This window comes from Chrysemys picta, chromosome 3, assembly GCF_011386835.1.
Source record: "Chrysemys picta bellii isolate R12L10 chromosome 3, ASM1138683v2, whole genome shotgun sequence".
NCBI lineage: Eukaryota > Metazoa > Chordata > Testudines > Emydidae > Chrysemys > Chrysemys picta.
Genome location: NC_088793.1, coordinates 113573830 through 113593704, shown reverse-complemented (window position 1 = coordinate 113593704; position 19875 = coordinate 113573830). Strand labels below are relative to the sequence as shown.

General features: G+C 43.5%; 1 protein-coding gene across 4 annotated transcripts in view; it reads left to right on the top strand.

Annotated features, from left to right (window-relative positions):
- The window catches only part of LRP11 (LDL receptor related protein 11), a 43385-nt gene that overhangs the window by 19525 nt on the left and 3985 nt on the right, over positions 1–19875 (top strand). Inside the window, exons 3-7 of one of the 4 annotated variants that reach the window (XM_005280484.4) lie at positions 7066–7207; positions 11548–11673; positions 14212–14415; positions 15387–15557; positions 17512–17568. In XM_005280484.4, coding sequence (XP_005280541.2) covers positions 7066–7207; positions 11548–11673; positions 14212–14415; positions 15387–15557; positions 17512–17568 — 700 coding nt within the window. The remainder of the gene's footprint in view (positions 1–7065; positions 7208–11547; positions 11674–14211; positions 14416–15386; positions 15558–17511; positions 17569–19875) is intronic. The other 3 variants (XM_042848240.2, XM_024112635.3, XM_042848241.2) reach the window with 3 other exon arrangements.

Below are 19875 nucleotides of genomic sequence, written 5' to 3'. Positions count from 1 at the left end.
ACTGTAAGATATCCTTTTAAAAACATTTATGTTCCAATGCCATTTATAAATATTTATTAATATTTATTTATTTCAAATGATCAGAAGTGCCTAGGTGAAACATTGGGCACCTTATACAATTTATAAAAGCATAAAAAAACTTCAGTTTAAATATTTAACACACATTAAGGAAAGCCCATTTTTGCAGTCACTACTGGTGAACTACCCTATACATAACATGCTAAAAAAAAATTATTAATTAAATTACTAAAGAGTCATTGTGCCAAAAAATTTAGGTGAGTAAATATATACTGTAGATAAGAGGCCTGATTCTTAGTTACACCAGTGTTACTTTATACCTCTCTGGCGCGTTACGTGGACCTATATTTCCCTTTCTGTAGTGAAGTGCTTTTTAAAATTTGCCATTTTTCTTTATTTACTGTTTTTACTATTGAAATTCCTTTAAATTTTAATGGCTTTTGAGTCCTTTTAAACATGGCAGGCATGAAGAATTGAATTTCAGTGACCATATGGGGGGAGTTAGGCACACTACACTGTTAACTAGATTTGTGTGCATACGCACTTGCCAAGATTACAATTCAGCCACAGCTATTCAAAAAACATTTTAATTCATTCCTCAAATATTTGTCTTGCTTATCTAAATATGTTTTTTCCCCAGAACTATGTAATATTAGTTTTTTTGCTAGTTTTTGGTTAGTTTGTTAACTGTTAATGCTATATAAACAACAATTTCAGGGGTTTTGAACTAACATCTCTTTCTTTCTTGACATTGTTCTAATCATTTTCATTACAGCATTGCTGTACATATTGTTGAGCATTTTCAGTCCAGGTTCTTTTAGGGTATGTCTACACAGCAGCTGGGAGTGTGCTTCGCAGCCCAGGAAGAGAGACTTGTGCTAGCTCTGTTTGAGCTAGCACACTAGAAATAGCAGTGTGGATGTTATGGCATGGACAGCAGCAGGCATAGGCTAGCTGCCTGAGTCCAAGAACACCTGACCCTCTGAGTCTGAGCTTGGGTGGCTAGCCCAAGCTGCCACCCGCTATTTTTAGCACATGAGCTTGAGCAGAGCTTGTGTGGGTCTGTCTACCTGGGTTAGGCAGCTCACTCCCAGCTGCTGTGTAGACATACCCTTAAGAGTTGGTCTACTTGGGGAAATTGACTGGAATTTGCTATTGTGGAATAGGCTGTTCCGCAATAGCTGTTCCAGAATAGAAGTAATTTTATTCCAGAATAATTACTCTGCTTTAGAAGCCCAGTAATTATTAGGGAGTACAAGTGACTTTTGATCAAGAATAGTATCCCCATTGGTTTTCTCCTGTTGACAATCCCTAATGCAAATACAACAAATTGGTTATCGTATGGTTATTGGATGACAGGGCCGGCTTTAGGCCCATTCAGCCGATTCGGCTGAATTGGGCCCCGCGCCAAGAGGGTCCCGCGCTGCAGCTCTCCACCCCGCCCCCAGCTCACTTCTCCCTCCTCCCCTCCCCTGAACGCTCCGCCCCCTCCCCTGCTTCCCGCGAATCAGAGATTCGCGGGAAGTCTGAAAAGAAGCAGGGGCGGGCCGGCAGCACAAGGTAAGCTGGGGTGGTGGGGGCACGAGAAGGGCTCCGGGGAGGCGCGGCCCATTCCCGCAGGCCCCAGCAGCTCTGGCCCAGCTTGGCTCCAGCCCGGCCCCCGCGGCGCAGCCCGGCTCCGGCTTGGCTCGGCCCCCACGGCACGGCACGGGTCTGGCCCGGCCCGGCCCAGTCGGCGCGGCTCGGGTCGGGTCGGCTCCGGCCCAGCCCGGTCCACGCGGCTCGGGTCGGCTCTGGCCCGGCCCGGTCCCCGCAGCGCAGCCCCCGCGGCGCGGCTCGGGTTCCCCCCCCCGGCGCGGCCCCGCGGTGCGGCTCGGGTCCCCCCCCCCCCGACGCGGCCCCCGCGGCACGGCTCCGGGTCGGACCCAAGCCCGGCAACCCCAGCCAGAGCGCAGCTCGATTCCTGGGGGCGGGGCTTGCAGCAAGCCCCGCCCCCAGGAATCGGGCCCCGCTCTTGCTAAAGCCGGCCCTGTTGGATGATGCCCTGTATTACGGTGTTTAAACAAAATAAGTAGCTTCAGCTATAAGTGCAAGAGCAAAACAAGCAGTGACTGGAGACAGCAAATCTACATGTACTATTTTGTCTAGACACTATACCTGGCAACCCATTTTGCACACTTGCTGAGCCTCTCTGATCTTTACCTTGTTCCTTAATTACCTTGTTCCCAGATACCCTATTGTGCCATCAAAGTTCCCATGGACCACTCCATTTATGTCTTGCCCTGGTCCTTTTGCTGATCGGTCTCAGTTCCCATCCCACCACAAGTACTTTCCTGCACATTTTTGTGCCCCACCTTTCAGTGTTATGTGCCATAATCCCTCTGCCCTAATGGCCCTTTCGGGCACTCTGTGTCATCTGTGTCTAGCCCATTCTAAAACTCTGGTTCTCCTTCCTTTTTCCCACCTGATAACTTCAGTACTTTGCCTCTGAGTACATCTACACTTAGATGTGGAGGTGTAATTTCCAGCTCAGGTAGACATACCCACGCTAGCGCTGATGGAGCTAGTGCGCTAAACATAGAAGTGTAGCTGCAGCAAGGCAGTTCTGAAGGATGAGCAAGCCACTCTGAGTGCAACTCTGCCTGAGAACTTGGGGAGGCTAACTTGTGCCACCACAACTATACTTCTATGTTTAGTGCACTAGCTCGATCAGAGCTGGCATGGGTATGTCTATACTTTGAGCTGGAGGTAGTTTCCTAAAGCAGCTCCAGAGTGCTCTCTCAGCTTCCACTGGCTCTCCAGTATCCTCCGTCTCAATTTTCTTTGGCTCCATCCATGTTTCAAGTATTGCCAAGTCAGAGGTCCTAAGTATCACACAGTTGCAATATGTAGAGTAGACAGGATTTTAAACATGTTCCCTAACTCAGTTAAAGCCCTGGGGTTAAGATTAAGGTTCCTTTTCCACTACAAATTGCACTTGTGTTATACATGTATTAGGAGACATGTTCAAGGCTTAGTCTGGTTACAGAACATAGGTAAACATCCTTTCTACCTACAAATTGCAATGAGATTCCACTGCTGGATCCTCATTTGGATTGAAGCCTTAGAGATTATTTTTTAAAATACATTATTTATCATTTTATATTAACGTACACTTTGAAGCATTAATAATAATTGAAGTACAAAGGATCAGCAGAGATTTCAGGTCAGGGGATGTATGTGCAAAGGTGGTGTAAAGCTCACATTTGCACTCCCCTGGTGCTGGCTATGTTCAGGGCAAGACCCTCAGCGCAGAGATACACCAGCTGCAAATGGCCCCAAGAGGCTAATCCACAGCCAATGATCAATATGATGCACGGATGTCCCAGCAACCCTTCTTTATCTCTGATCACATCTCCTTTTCCTCTTTAGGGAAGGGGAGCATCTATATCATATTTGTACCACTGGAGGATACCCCTTGTATTGAGTAACTTTACTGTAATTTATAACTAGATGTGAATAGAATCTCCTGTATAATAACTGTGGTGTTTTCCTGAGACAGACTGACAGATTGTGGGCTTTGGAAGAGGCTTGGCAAGTGTTTAATCATTCTTAGATTATGGTTCCAAGGCTGCAGACACTTACTGGTCAAACAAATGAATCAAATAAGGGAAAACTATTTGTTAAATACAGTGGAATCTGGATTTTATGAAACCCAGTCTAACTAATGACCAGTAATACAAACCACAAAATAAATCACATAAAAAAAGTGATGTTGATGAAGAACTAGTTGACAGCCTTTCACATTCTGATGCCTTCAGTGTATTGGAAATCACTTTGATGCCTTCAGTGTATTGGAAATCACTTTGAAGTGATTTGAAGCATGAGAAGAAAGTAATGCAGTGCACCATACTGCAACTTATGCACCATACCAGCTGTCATTTTGAAGTGTTCGATTTTTTTTGAGCTTTTTGATTTTATAAACTCTTCACTCCCAAATTAGTTTGCAAAGTAGGGTGGAAAGGGCTATAATTTAATCTCTTCCTCTCCACAAAAATGAATTCTCTTTGTTAATGTCCTCTTGAGAAAAAAGAGAGCACTTCCAAAATGACACTTTCAATATTTTGAAAATCTCAACCCAGCAGGAGATGCACCAACAAACAATGCAGGGTACTAGTATGTTCTCATTGCATGATTTTGCTGTTCTCTTCTTGTGAGTGAAACAAGCAGGCTTCTGAAATTTAAAAGAATCTTCAGGGAGTTGATGGCTCAAAGAATTTGTAATAGGAGCCTAGAGCCTTTCACTGGTTGGTCACCAGTGTGAATTTAGCCCAGGACAGTAATGAACAAAAGTCATTCATCTGATGAGTTTCTTTGTGAATGAGTTGGTAGCTTCAGTGTAACTCCCCGGGGCAGTAGATATCCACATCACAAAATGCACTTTCTGAGTTGGTGGTGACTTGTGTCTTTGTTGGTAGTCTTAACAGAATATAAGGACTGAACCAGCATGAAAATAAAACTGTCCTTAGAGTAGCCTCCTCTATTCATGAGGGTTGTGAAGGGAGGAGGGAAACTTGTACTGCTTCTGCTCTAGCTGTACATGTTCAGAAAGAAATGAAAAGATCTCCAAGGTTATAAGTGAGACTGGTCATGCATGTAAGACCTGCAGAATTGGGCCTGTGCTTTCAGTACTATTTTCCCCCTACTTCTTCAAAACAAGCCCACTCGTTCGTAATGTAGAATTGTTAGAAAAAATGAGCCTAAAGAGAAAGTCTAGCAGAATTCTAGGATCACACAAATATAGGCCAATTTTACAAAGACAGAAAACTGAGTTCTAATGGGATAAAACATTTTTGAGTAGCATGAGTGCATTACCTGATGAAAATTTCAAGGGAGTTATGAAAGTCATTAGATCATCAGTGGTACAAATTTCATATCCTAGTGAAAACTGCTGTTCATTCTTTAAGCTGCTGCCTCTTGCCAAATTGCAGTTTACTAACAGCTACTTTTTGAAGCCAAAATGAGCTGTTTAAATTGCTGTGTTACTGTACATATTGTTCCTCAGAGAATAGTCAGATTATCACACCCACACTGCATTTGGACACAAGACAAAAGAATAGGTTTTTTTACTTTGAAAAAAAGGTGGTAGTTCTGAATTTTTTTTTAATTGTAAAACAAAATTTAAGAATATTTAGAAACCCAGGAAAATATCTTAGGAAGTTTTAAATAATATGTTCTCTCAATACAACACAAATTTGTGAATCAAATGGTATTTCCTCCCAACATAATTCAGTGTTTCAGTTATTAGAAAAGTAGTTTCACAGTGTGAGGAGGAAAGCTATATGAATATTTTGTCTTTTTACCATCAAAATTATTGGGCTTGTAGAAATATATATATACAGAGATTACTTTAATATTTAATATATTGACTTACTATAGGCGGGGTAGGTAGCCCTTCCTACTATTCAAGTTGCTCCACACTTTCCATTATTAAATGCTTTTTTCAGTTGCTCATACCCTCACCAAACTTTAACAGTTTGGGCTGACAGTTTTCATACCAGATGCTGCCTCAGACTGAATCTTTATGGAATAAAGCTGTAAAGAATAAAGCAAATTTTGATAATAAAATCAGCCATTAGGCTTATGAGGTTTTCACCTGCCAGCATCGCCTGCTGGATATACACCTCTACCCTGATATAACACGACCTGATATAGCACGAATTCGGATATAATGCGGTAAAGCAGCACTCTGGGGGTCGGGGCTATGCACTCCGGCAGATCAGCGCATCAGCATGTCTGGCTCCGACATGCCGCTCTGAGTGGCGTGTTAAGGGTGCCGGGCTGGGGCCGAGGGGTTGGATAAGGGGCAGAGGGTCTCAGGGGACGGTCAGGGGACAGGGAGCAGGGGGGATTGGATGGTTTGGAGGTTCTAGGGGCAGGGTGGTCAGGGGATGGGGAATGGGGGCATTGGATAGGGCGTGGGAGTCCTGGGGGTGATTAGGGACGGGGGGGGGGTCTCTGGAGGGGGCGGTCAGGGGACAAGGAGCAGGGGGGCTTAGATAGGGTGGGGTCTTGGGAGGGGTGGTTAGGGATGGGAGGTCTCTGGAGGGGGTAATCAGGGGACAAGGAACGGGGGGGGTTGGATGGGTCAGGGGTTCTGAGAGGTCAGTCAGGGGGCAGGAAGTAGATGGGAGTCGGATAGGGGGCGGGGCCAGGCTGTTTGGGGAGGCACAGGATACTGCATACACCGTGTTAGTTCTAACAAAAATGATGTGCTGACTATTAACGGAAATGGTCGAGGCCAAAGCAAGTTCGATATAACGCGGTTTCACCTATAACGCGGTAAGATTTTTGGCTCCCGAGGACTGCGTTATATCGGGGTAGAGGTGTACATTGAGATATGAGCTTACTTCCCTTGGAAGTTTGGACAGCCTCTCTAGACTCAGAAAAACTTTCTTTTAGGTGTAGTGAGGCTGATGTGACTGCATATTGTGAGATAAACCTAAGCTACAGGCAAAATGTGGGGAACCTCTTTCTAAAGCACACACTAGCAGCAGTGTGGAATGTTACCAAGTTATTTAAATACTCTGTCCATCACTTACATGAAAACCCAGTTTTCTAGCCAAATTGTTGCTACATATTTTTTACAATTGAAGAATGAAGTAAAATAAGCTTTCAAATTGGATTTCACCCATCATCCCAGTAGATATTGTAGACGATCACATTTATCCTGTTTGTTCTCTTAATATCTACAGCTGCAGCACCTGATAATTGAGCACAGAGAATTATTACTAAGACCAGTGCATGAAAGCTAAACATTTTGTATTTTCAAGTAGAAGGCATCAAAAGATCTAAATGTTATGAAATGATATCTACGTTTGATTGATCTGGTCTGACTTGAAAGAGAAATATTTTATCTCCTTGAGAAGCAGCGTACAAAAGTGTTTTCACTATTTGTAGAAATGTATGACTGGTCCGATTTTGTTAATGTCTCTATGTCAGTTAATGGTAAAGTAGCCAGGATTAGAATTTCAAAAATGAACTTTCTGACTCTTCTCTTTTTATCAGGTACCACAGCCAGGAACATTGAAGCTCTCTCACTTGCAAGAAGGTGTATACATTTTCCAACTGACTGTGACAGACACTGCTGGTCAGAAGAGCTCAGATAATATCTCTGTGACTGTTCTTCCAATGGTTCACTCTGCAGTAGGTGAGAAAATGGTTGAAATTACAGTTTGTGTGACTGCTGCAATGTGGCATACCTAAAAAGACTCTTGGGGTAGATGGGAATGCAGCAGTATATCATGATGTTGTTTTGTATTTAATACTAGCTTTCTTCCTTTTGTATTCCTATTTCAAATGGGGAAGTGGTTAAAAACACTTTTGGAAGAAGGAAGGAAAACCATCTATGTATATGGAGATGTACCTATCTCATAGAACTGGAAGGGACCCCAAAAGGTCATTGAGTCCAGCCCCCTGCCTTCACTAGCAGGACCAAGTACTGATTTTGCTCTAGATCCCTAAGTGGCCCTCTCAAGGATTGAACTCATAACCCTGGATTTAGCAGGCCAATGCTCAAATCACTGAGCTATCCCTTCCCAACACATCCTTTTATGTGTTTGAATAATTAATCACTTTATTGCAGATGAACATGCAGGGTAGAACTTTGGAATTGCCATATGTATCAGGCATGTTATGATGGTCTATTGTACATTCAATGCAGGATCAATAGAACATGGCAGGGCATATGCTGTTGTGAAAGACCACTAAAGAAGCAATTAATAAGTGTAAGATCCACAGACCAATGATGATAAAAATTTCTTTGTGAATTTTTATTCAAAGTAAAGCAGGTTTGGATTGTTTATTTTTTTTAATGTTTTTAAACTTTCTTCTGAAATGTTTACAGCCCAGTTATTGCAACATTGTGCTAGTGCATGAATGGAAACTGAAATTGGCTAGAAAGTGACTATGTATTTTCAAGTTCTGAAACCGAGACTGGGGGGGAAGGCAAGCAGCATGAATGATGAGAGGAACTTCAATTCTTGAAGTTCTCAGTTTTAGTAATAGAGTCTTTCTACATTAAGGAAATTCGCATCTATGATTACTGTGCAAAGTGGGGCTTACATTGGTAGAGCATACTTTGAAATGTTACCAGATTAAGCTGCACCAGTGCAGCACTTCTCCTTTAGGTGTTTGCACTAATGTTAATAAATGGATGAGCAGAAGAGTAGAAAAGAATCAATTAATAACTTGTATGCTCCAAAAATTAATTATATAAATGTATTCATGAATTTTCTTTAGAGGGTGTTTTTTCAGAGGGGATGAGGTTTCCTTTTAAATGTTTCCCACAAATGTTTGCAACCCAAATGATATTGATGTAGTTACACTAGTACAGATTTCCTTAATGCAGACAGGGCCTATGGTGTTTTTAGCACTAACCATTATAAACTGTGTTTTTCCAAGTATGGTTTTTAGCTGGCAGTGTACATTCATACCATACTTTAACTGTAGTTGTTGTTATAGAGTACAGCAGTGTAATAATTTGAGTTGCTCCCGCACACTGGTTTGCTCTTACAGTCTTATCCAAACGCTGGAGTCAATAGCGTTTTACAAACCAAAGAAACATGTTGGCATTGGGAGAACTGCTGCAAAAGTGATTTGTAAACACCTGATAATTACAAGGTCAAAATGTGTTGCAGGAAAGCCTTTAATATTTAACAGCAATGCTGAGGTGTCCAGAGATAGACATTCTCATTACCAGAGAAATCTAAATATTAGGGCAGGCAGCAATCCAGTTTTTTCCCATTAAGGTCATTTGCAAGTATGTACGCTCAATGCTACTCATGTACATGCTACATTTGAAATTACTGGGGCTACTCATATGAATAAAGGATGCAGGATCATGTCCTTCATTTGTCCTTTGATCAGTTTTGACAAAATACAACACAAAGAAGGAAGGCACACAGCTCTAAAAACAAAATTAGTATGTATGTATGTGCACCAGGGCTGGCTCTAGGCACCAGCAAAACAAGCTGGTGCTTGGGGCGGCACATTTTTAGGGGCGGCATGGCCGGCGCCAGAATGCCGCCCCTAAAAATGTGCCCCGGCCGCCCTAGCTCACCTCAGCTGCTGCTGCCACGGCGCGCGAAACAGCTGATTTGCGCGCCGCTACTCGCCCTCCCTCCCAGGCTCTCAAGCCTGGGAGGGAGGGGGAGCAGCAGCGTGCGAATCAGCTGTTTCGCGCGCCGCGGCGGCTCGGGGTCTCCCCCTCCCTCCCAGGCTCTCAAACCTGGGAGGGAGGGGGAGATCCCGAGTGGCCGTTTCGCGCGCCACTGCTCCCCCTCCGTCCCAGGCTTGAGAGCCTGGGAGGGAGGGGGAGAAGCGGCGCCTGCACCACGGCCACTCGGAGTCTCCCCCTCCCTCCCAGGCTCTTAAACCTGGGAGGGAGGGGGAGACTCCGAGTGACCGCGGCGCAGGCGCCGCTTCTCCCCCTCCCTCCCTCCTAGGCTTGAGAGCCTCGGGGGAGGAGGCAGATTTGGGGAAGGGCGGAGTTGAGACGGGGCCGGGGGTGGGGTAATTAAAGAACGGGGGGGCTGCCAAAATTGTTTTTGCTTTGGGCGGCAAAAATCCTAGAGCCGGCCCTGATGTGCACATGTAAAATAACATACACTCACAGACAGGAAATAAATATCTAACTAAATATGAAATGGTGTGTGCGGCAAATGGAATTAAAGCCCCATCATTCAAAATGTTCCTGTTTATTTGACATTAGGACCTGTCCTGGGTTTTTTAAACCAAGCCAGACTCCCTACTGATAGTCTGGGCGAGTGCTCCAGGAAGCGTGGTATTTGCTGCTCTGGATTTTTGTAGAAACCAAACTGCTTCCCACCATTAAGAGCTGCTGTGCAGAGCCCACAGGAAGGAAGCCAACTGCTGACTTCTCCCTACTGGAGCCAATATTGTGCTCCCTCTCCTGTTTGAGTGCAGGGTAAAACTTCCTTCTTCCTTGAATAGCAGCAGCACTATCTAGCCCAGGGGTCTCAAACACACGGCCCGCGGCGTGATTTTCTGCGACCTGCGAGCCCCCCCAACCTCCCCCAGTGTTTACCAGGGTGGCCAGACGTGCACCGGGAGCAGGGCATGCCCCCTGCCTGCCTGCCCTGCGCAGCTCCGGGAAGAGGCTGGAACGTGGGGAAGAGGGGGCGGAGGGGCTGTATGTGGTTGTTACTTTAGGCCGTGCCCCCAGCAGCTCCCATTGGCTGGGAACAGGGAACCGCAGCCAATGGAAGCTGCTAGAAGCGATGCCTCAAGCAACAGAAACATACAGCCCCTCCGCCCCCCCTTCCCCATGTTCCAGCCTCTTGCGGGGGCAGGGCAGATAGGCAGGGAGCCTGCCTGCCCCCGGTATGCGCCAGGCCAGATCCTGCCCCCCGAACCCCTCCTGCAGCCGAACCCCCTGCCCTGAGCCCCCTGCCGCACCCTGCACCCCGACCCCCTGCCATACCCTGCACCCCTCCTGCACCCCACACCCCAACCCCCTGCCTCACCCCGCATCCCAACCCACTGCCCTGAGCCCCATGCTGCACCCCTCCTGCACCCCGACCCCCGCCATACTCTGCACCCCTCCTGCACCCTGACCCCCTGCCTCACCCCGCACCCCTCCTGTATCCCAACCCACTGCCCTGAGCCCCAGGCTGCACCCCTCCTGTACCCTGACCCCCTGCCGTACCCTGCACCCTGACCCCTGCCCTGAGCCCCCACCGCACCCTGCACCCTGACCCCTTGCTGTACCCCTCACCCCTCCTGCACCCCACACCCCAACTCCCTGCCCTGAGCCCCCACCACTCCCCACACCCCTCCTGCACCTCCTAGGGGCAGGGAGGGAGGGGACAGAGTTGGGGTGGGGATTTCGGGGAAGGTGTTGGAATGGGGGCGGGGAAGGGGTGGGAAGAGGCAGGGCAGAGGTGGGACCTCATGGAAGGGGTGAAGTGGGTGCGGGGCCGAGGGCGGCGGGGTGGGGGGGGAGAGAGGTGTCAGTAATGCAACCCTCGGGCCAATGTACTAATCCTCATGTGGCCCTCATGGTCATTTGAGTTTGAGACCCCTGATCTAGCCCCCAACCTGGCTCTGTTTTTCTTAATTAGAGAGTTTCCCAAACTCACTCACTGAAAGGAGCAGAAGTGCAGAGCTGAGTAAAAAAAGTCGGGGAGGGAGGGGTATCTTGATCTCCCTCAGTACAGGGGCTATGTTTACACAGAGTTTGAAGTGTTGCAGACCTCTTGGCAGCTACAACCCCCAGCTCCCAAACTCCTACTGTAGAAAAGCTACCAAAATAGTGAAGAGGGTGCAGGGTCTGACTCTTCTTTATAGCTCCTGTGTCAACATACATAATGTGAAACAGCTGCTTCGTTCTAGTCTTTCTGCAGCATTTTATTTTACGTGTTGTCTTTCTTGGGTTTTGCTATAACATTAAAATATTAATACCTCTTTAGATTTAGTATCCAGTATTTGGGCTTCCCTTCTTGTAATTTGAGAATTGTTCTACCACAGGCTGTACTGGAGTTTGTTCTCGCTACCAGTTTATCTGTGATGATGGCTGCTGCATTGACATCACCTTTGCTTGCGATGGAGTGGAACAATGCCCGGATGGATCTGATGAAGCTTTCTGTCAGAACTGTGAGTGCATAGTACACTGTTTTTTGTCTTGGAAGCAATGGCTGGGGGTTCTGACAAGAAATGCGGTAATGTGCTCTTTCAGTGCACAGTTAGTTCTCTCTAATCAGAATGAAGAACAGGAGTACTTGTGGCACCTTAGAGACTAACAAATTTATTAGAGCATAAGCTTTCGTGGACTACAGCCCACTTCTTTGGATGGGCTGTAGTCCACAAAAGCTTATGCTTTAATAAATTTGTTAGTCTCTAAGGTGCCACAAGTACTCCTGTTCTTTTTGCAGATACAGACTAACACGGCTGCTACTCTGAAATCTAATCAGAATAGTTATTTACAGCCTTTAATTGAAAACAGCAGGTATACAGGGTAGCTGTCCTCTTATTAGGTATTCAAAAATGACCTGAAATGTTTTTTTAAATCACTTTAGAACTGTTGGAGATTCCAGAGTAACAGATATTAAATAGTTCTCAACAAAACATTTGAAAGATCAGTTCTTTCTTCACTTTTGTTCCAAGGCCAGGGTTCTTATTTTCATCAGAAGGAACAGCTGAGAGGTTGAACATCTAATGCAGAGTACACATCACAAAAGTTGTACACCTTTCAAAAATTCAAAATGTTGGGATGTTTAAAAAAGATCTGTTATGGGATCCAGCCAATTCCCACTGCCTTGTTATCTTGCCAGGGCCGGCTCCAGGGTTATGGCCACCCCAAGCAGCCAAAACAAAACAACAACAACAAAAAGCTGCGATCGCGATCTGCGGCGGCAATTCGGCGGGAGGTCCTTCGCTCCCAGGCGGAGTGAGGGACCGTCCGCCGAATTGCCGCTGAATACCTGGACGTGCCGCCCCTCTCTGGAGCAGCTGCCCCAAGCACCTACTTGAGAAGCTGGTGCCTGGAGCCGGCCCTGTATCTTGCATCCCCCAACCCAGTTTACACCACTCACACAACTTTGACTTTATGCCCTTTTGTTCTGCAGTGGGAATATGCTGTAAGATGCTCTCTCTTCTTGATATGGTATATTGTTTATTAGGAGCGTAGTTAAGATTTAGAAAGGAATATAGCCCCAGGGTACATTAAATTGTCAGTTCTATCCACTTTCAGTTTTATGTAGTGGTGGTGGAGAGTGTTTTTATTAATTGAATTGGAATGATTGCACCTTCCCAACACATGGGTAACTGAAGAAAGAATGGTCCAGTAGTTAGATGCTAACCTGGGATTCTGGAGACATGGGTGCAAGTCACTTAATTTCCCAGTGCCTCAGTTCCCCATCTGTAAAATGGGGATAGTATTAGTGTGGAGCTCAGATACTGTTGTAATTGGGGTCATATAAGTACCTAATATTGATTGATTGTTGTGATTTTTGTGGCTGAAATGCTTAGACAGTTCTTCAGAGATGTGCTACCCATTTTGTGAAATAATTATAAGTTGACTATGGGATGCTAGTAGCTTTAAACTTCTATAGTCTTAATCTACATTTTACAATAAAGTGAAAAGCATGATCATTACATGTAGATTATTGTATTTTAGTTTTATATACTAGCGCTGCAAAAACAGAGATTAAAAGTTAATTTTATAATTATATCACATCACAGGGCGACCCGTGGGATGTTTTCTCAGTTTAAGGAGAGGTTAGCAAAAAACATAGGAGAGCAGAGAATCCTAAATCCAAAGAATTGGTTATTGTTGGTAGCAGATTTGCTCAGTAATGACAATGGTGAGATTAAGGAAAGCCCCATTTGATTCATTGCTGTAGCCATACATCGTTCACTCTGAGTTGTCACTTTTAAGAACATAACTCTTTTCAAGGGATTATCTAGTGGGAGCTATGCATCTAAATCCTCTGTAACTCTGAAAATTTAGAGTCAGCATCTCAGAAGGCAAAGAAAAACTGTCATATAATAGGGGTCTGAATGCTGAGTAGTATCATAGAATCATAGACTATCAGAGTTGGAAGGGACCTCAAGAGGTCATCTAGTCCAACCCCCTGCTCAAAGCAGGACCAATTCCCAGCTAAATCATCCCAGCCAGGGCTTTGTCAAGCCGGGCCTTAAAAACCTCCAAGGAAGGAGACTCCACCACCTCCCTAGGTAATGCATTCCAGTGTTTCACCACCCTCCTAGTGAAATAGTTTTTCCTGATATCCAACCTGGACCTCCCCCACTGCAACTTGAGACCATTGCTCATCTGCCACCACTGAGAACAGCCGAGCTCCATCCTCTTTGGAACCCCCCTTCAGGTAGTTGAAGGCTGCTATCAAATCCCCCGTCATTGAGTCCAGCCCACTGCCTTCACTAGCAGGACCAAGTACTGATTTTGCCCCAGATCCCTAAGTGGCTCCCTCAAGGATTGAACTCACAGCCCTGGGTTTAGCAGGCTAATGCTCAAGCCACTGAGCTATCCCTCCCCCCTAACATGTTTATCAGAATCTGATAAACATGTTAAAACTCCCCCATGCCAAATTCTGCCATTTTTACTATCACAAAACTCCCATTCACTTTAATTCCATACAAAAATAATTATTGTTTTTATTTCCATTAATTCAGTCAGTCCTGGCCGAAAGACAGTAACTCATGCAGCTATCGGCACTGCCCAGCAAAGGATCGTAGGACTGACTAAAGATGCAGACAACTCTGTGGACACCCAGAAAAACACTATAAGAAATCAACCACTACTTTCACTAGATGCAGACAAGTCTAACCAATCACTCTCTCAGGGACCAAAGAAACAAATCAGTGGGTTTATGCCAGGTAAGAATAAAAAAAAGAAATCGTTTCAGTTAGTCAGTCTTTATTAACCAAAAAAAGCACCTTTTATTATAGATGGCACCTAGTCAAAAGTAAAGTCTTGCAAATGTAGGTAATGTGGGGGAAATTGTAGGAGGTTAATAATTATACCTAAAAATTTACCTTTAAAGTTTGCCAGGCATCATTTCTAGCAGTTGGTAAAAAGAAAAGAAAAATTCCAAAATGCTAGAAATACAGTCTAACCAGTTTAGAGGCAAACAGTACAAAACACTCAAAGAGAGCAAATATGGAAAACTTCTGCTGTGGGCTCTGCTGTTATTAATTACTTATATAGCAACATCAACGTGTTAGGCAGTTTACAGGCATGTAGGAAAATAGTTTCAATGGGACTTCATACATAGGAAGGTACTACTTCGTGGGAGGAAGGGTGATAGTATCTGCCCTGATGTGAACTGAGAGAAGGAAATTCTTTATGTTATGATCTCTTCCCTTTTTAGAACTGCACTTTTAAGAATACGACTAGCTGATGTAAATGTAGAGAAGGTTCAGTGTCTTATGTAGCACAGTCTTTTGTGACACCTTTGTATTTTTAACAGTGGAGACCCAAAAAAAACAAAACAAAAAAAACCCAGACCCCACATACTGTTGCCTTAGTGGGCAAAGAGGCTTTTGTGAAGAAGAATATCACTGTTGGAAGTTACAGAACACTATCTTAGCAAAAGCTACAGAAGCTGCAGTGAAATCAGACCTTTCAATGCAGTCAAAGCATAGGTAGTTCCCTTGCCAGGAAGCTGAAACAATCCAATACGGTTAACAAATGAAATTAACTAGAGCTTTTTATTAAAGAATAAGTTACAACTACACAGAGAGTACAAGACCCTCACATTTTAATGGATTTTTAATGTTTAGATGTGAGCTTAGCTTCCAGAGATACATCTGATTAGAAATATGGTTTTCTTTTCTTGTTGCAACAGAGCAGTGCTTAGTGCCCCCCGCTGCCGGCCCTTGTAAAGGGCACTTCCCTCGCTGGCACTTTGATATTTCTTCAGGCACTTGCCTACATTTCATCTATGGTGGCTGCAAAGGGAATGAAAACAACTTCCTTCAAGAATCTGACTGCCTCAGTGAATGTGTAGAAATTCATGGTAAAAATGACCTCCGTTGGGAATAAAGGAATATATCTTTATAAAGGGTTTTATTTATTTATATTTGCTCCAGCAGTGTAAAATGAACTCTGCAACAAAGGCTCTTTAGAGGAATAACTTAAAATTCGCTATTCTGCCTGAAGTCCTTTTACCTCTTACATTTATTACTAACACCGAAGATTATAACTGAAAGTTAGAGGAAAATGGAATGGTAGCTTTTATTCAGTATGTTTCCTTTGTGCTATTGTCCACACTTCTGTATTGACAGTGTCAGTGTTTACCTCTGCCCAATCAGTTTCTTGGTCAGCTTCCCATTAGCATGTGCCTTTCACACACAAAAAGAGGAAATGGAAAAACATTTCTAAAAACGGGAAACTGATTATAAAACCACAGAAATTGGTGTGGGAAGTCAGGAGCAGGAATAGCACTTGAAACTACTTTTAACTCACTTTTTTTAAGTGGGCAAGATTTCCAGCTGATTATGTCTTTCATTCTTGTGCTTTTACCATTACTTTTTTATAAGTTTCAGTTAGAATTTAAACTCATTTCAGTTAAAGTTAAACATTTCCTTGTAGAATAGAATCTCACTGATCCACTAACCCAGTACTTTTAACTAAAACCATGGTAACCTCTGCCCATATCTCAGCATTGTTATAATAGCTTAAATTGCCAGACTTCATCACTCTCACAGCATATGCTACAGCACATTTACTAGTATGCTAATATAAGAGTAACATAACTAAATGATACTTATCAAAATAATTGAAAGCAAGTACATTTCGTGATAAAGTAGTCTTGAAGCAAATAAACCTACTACGCAAGGATTAGTAATAACAATGGGTTTGCAGGGCACTCATGTACAGTTAGCAAGGTTCTGCAGTATCTCTTCATGACCCATGTTGGGAAGTCTGTGCTGATGAGGTACTGATAAAAATCTAAATCTCAGCACATTGGGGTTTGGGGCTTAAAAACATCAATTATAAAAAACGATCAACTATTGCACCTGTAAGAAATACAGGCTTGGCAGACAAGTACACATTTTTAGGATGAGATGTTTCTTTAAGACACAGTGTTGCTTTTTTCTGAAGAATTTTGAATAAATCCAGTAATACTCTGACACAAAATATTTACATGAAGCTGTGTGGTGTGAGCATCTCAGCCTCAAATAATTTGGGCCTAAAGTCCTAGGTAGCAAACTCAAAGCACTGAAACTTATAGTCTAATCTACTTTGTGTTTGCTAGTACTGATGTGTTTCTACTGGTTTAGTGAGAAGAATCAACTACATGATAGTCCCTTATTTAAAAAAATCCCAATAGTGACCAGCCTTGTGGTGATGTCATATAGAGGAATGATGGTAAATTTTGTTTCTGGGCTTGGTGTCCTTCCTGGCTGAAGAGAATGCCTTGATTGCACAATAGGGTCCCTCCAGCCACCTGATGATTGGCACTGTTAAGCTTTCAAGGAAACTTCTTCAGTCCTCTGCTTGAAAGATTGTACCTTCAGTGTTGGCACAGGCAGGGTTAAAGGAGTAAATCCCATCAAGGAAAGAAGTCTTCAGTAAGGATAAAAAAGTACTAACACTGAGGAGAGCTAAGGATAGCGCGAGTAGAAGCCATTCAGGCTTCCTCACACAGATCTACAAATGTACTTCTAATAAACAACACTCCCATTTTAATATAGGTCCTCTCCTGAGTTGGCATGCCAAATTCTCTAGTGGTTCTCTCAGCTGGTCCACATGTACATCATGTTTATATGCCTGCGAATAACTAGATGAGGCCCACCAAGCTAATTTTACTTGTGAGCTCAATCAAATTGACAGTATGTCTCCCAGGTGTTGCAAAGGTAGTGTTTATAAACCACTGTGCCTCAAAAATATATTAAAATGAAGTCTTAATCTCAACCAATGAGACTTTCTTTGCAAAATATGATTTTTTTAAATGTATTCATTAACAGGTGCAATTTCACAACAGACTGCACCGGATCTGTCATCTCAATCCAATTCAGAGCCAGGTTTGACTTGTTTTTAAATAATTGTTTTGTATATTATCACAAAATTATAGGCAAGGGAAGGTAAATGAAGTGGTTTAATAGATGCAATGGTTGGAAGTTGACAATAGGCAAAAATCAAACTAGAAATAAGTGCAAATTTTAATAGCAAGGGTAATTAACTATTGGAACAGCTTACATGAGGATGTGGTACATTCTCCGTCACTTTGAATCTTTACATCAAGAGTGGCAGTCCTTCAGTGGTATGCTCTAGTTCAGTGGTTCTTAACCTTTACTGCAGCCTGGACCCCTTTGGTTCTCAAAATATGTTCTCGCACCCCTTATCAAAAATCGTTGAAGTAGGTCAGTTCTTTAAACCTAGATATATTTTTTGTTTGTATATTACAGTAATTATTAAAAAATGTATAATATTAATAAATACATATGTTTGATGAAACAAAGTAGTTGTACTTACGTGCCTGTGTTTAATTTGTGTTTTCGATGATCTACCTTCTAAAAAAAATCTGGCATGTTTCGCACCCCCAGAAAGGACATCTCACACCCTCAGGTGGTGCGTGCATCCCAGATTAAGAACCACTGCTCTAGTTCAACCATAAGTTATGGACTTGATGCAGAAATTATTGGGGTAAATTCTGTGGACTGTGTTATGCAGAAGGTCAGCCCTGGAAATCATAATGGCACCTGCTGATCTTAATCTATGAAGAGAAGAGATTTTCTTTGTGATAAGAGGTTGCAGGAAGCAGATTCTTACTTTCCCTTTAAATTACAATGATCGTTAACAACACTACTGGGGACATGTCACCCTTCCCTTCTCCCCTCCACTAGTGAGCTCCCTATCAGTGAACTTGCCTCTGGGTACTAAGATATTGGATAAATGAATCTCTTTGCTACATGTGCTCAGATACTATCGTGATGGACAGCAATATAAAACTCTTAATTAATGTGTCTGACTGGACTAACTGTGGTGTGGATTATTTAGGACCCTGTCTACACTACACGAATTACCTGTTGTTAACCACGGGCTAACTTATTGTCCCTACACTCCCTCCCCAATTGGTTTTGGAAATAGTTAGACCACAAAATAGACAAAGCTTGTGATAAAAAAGATATTTGACACCTTGTGCAAAGAGCACACTTTCTGTAACATGGTCATGGCTTGGCTCTGTCTACAGTAGTGCCCAAAACATTTTCACTGTCATTGAGATCAAATTCTGGGGGACTGGCTGGGAACAATGGTCAAAAGGAGATAACTTTCCCTCTGTAGACACACCCTCTGAATTGTGTAATTCACACACCTTCTCCTCAAGAGACCAAACACATCACTTCTGCATTGCAGCTAAGTTGCTGTTCTAAAGCTGCTTTCCATTGTGGTGCTATTACATTTGTGAGGTAGTGTCATAAAAGTTTGCTTGCAGCTAAGCAAATTGGAATGGCAAGCTGGCTGTGAGCAGCAACAGCAGCTCTAGCAATCACAGTCTATGTAGGAGGCCTGAGTTTAGGAATGCCCCCAAGACTTTCACTTCCCAGGATTCTGGGTGTATAAGTCACCGTAAAAACTTTGCATTCCTCAGGTTTAGTGTCTCTCACTGTGTCCCAACTGGCCTATGCCAACTGCCTTGCTGCACTGTTTGGTGAGGGAATTACAACCCTTGATTGAATCCCCAAGCCATTACTTTACTATGCTTCTGAGGCACACAACAGCAGGAACCACAACTTAAATTTATAACCAGTTTATCTTATATAAAAGCACACTGTATTGGGCACACGCTAAAAAATAAGGTGAGAGTCATAAAGTACAAATATTAACTCCAGACAGGCTTTAGACTAATAGTACTAAATGTACAGCTAGACAAGCAATAAGCTGAAGTACACATTATGTCACATCAGGAAAAAAAATCCTTGCTCAGACCCAGTGCTCCTAAGTTATCTCAGCAAAACTGTCACCCAGCTTGTTAGCTCAGGGTCATTCGTCCATGCAGGACTCAGGGGAATGCATTTCAAGACCCAGGAAGAGACTGTGCTAGGGTGAATGATTTGTTTCAAAGGAAAACCAGATTCCTTTGTTCTTCAAAAATCTACACACATACTTTGTATGAAAGCACTACAGTTGCCCATTGTATCTTGTTCAAAAACCTGTTTGGAGTTGCCTCGTCTTTTTTTCCAGCCCACAACAGATATGGACACTAAGCAGTATTAGCTTTGATTGGCTTTGCCCAGCCTATATTAATAGCCATTTTCTTAATGATCCTACAACATGTTTTGTGATGGGTCTGTGTTGTTCCCCCAAATTTATTCCCCCAAATTCTCCCA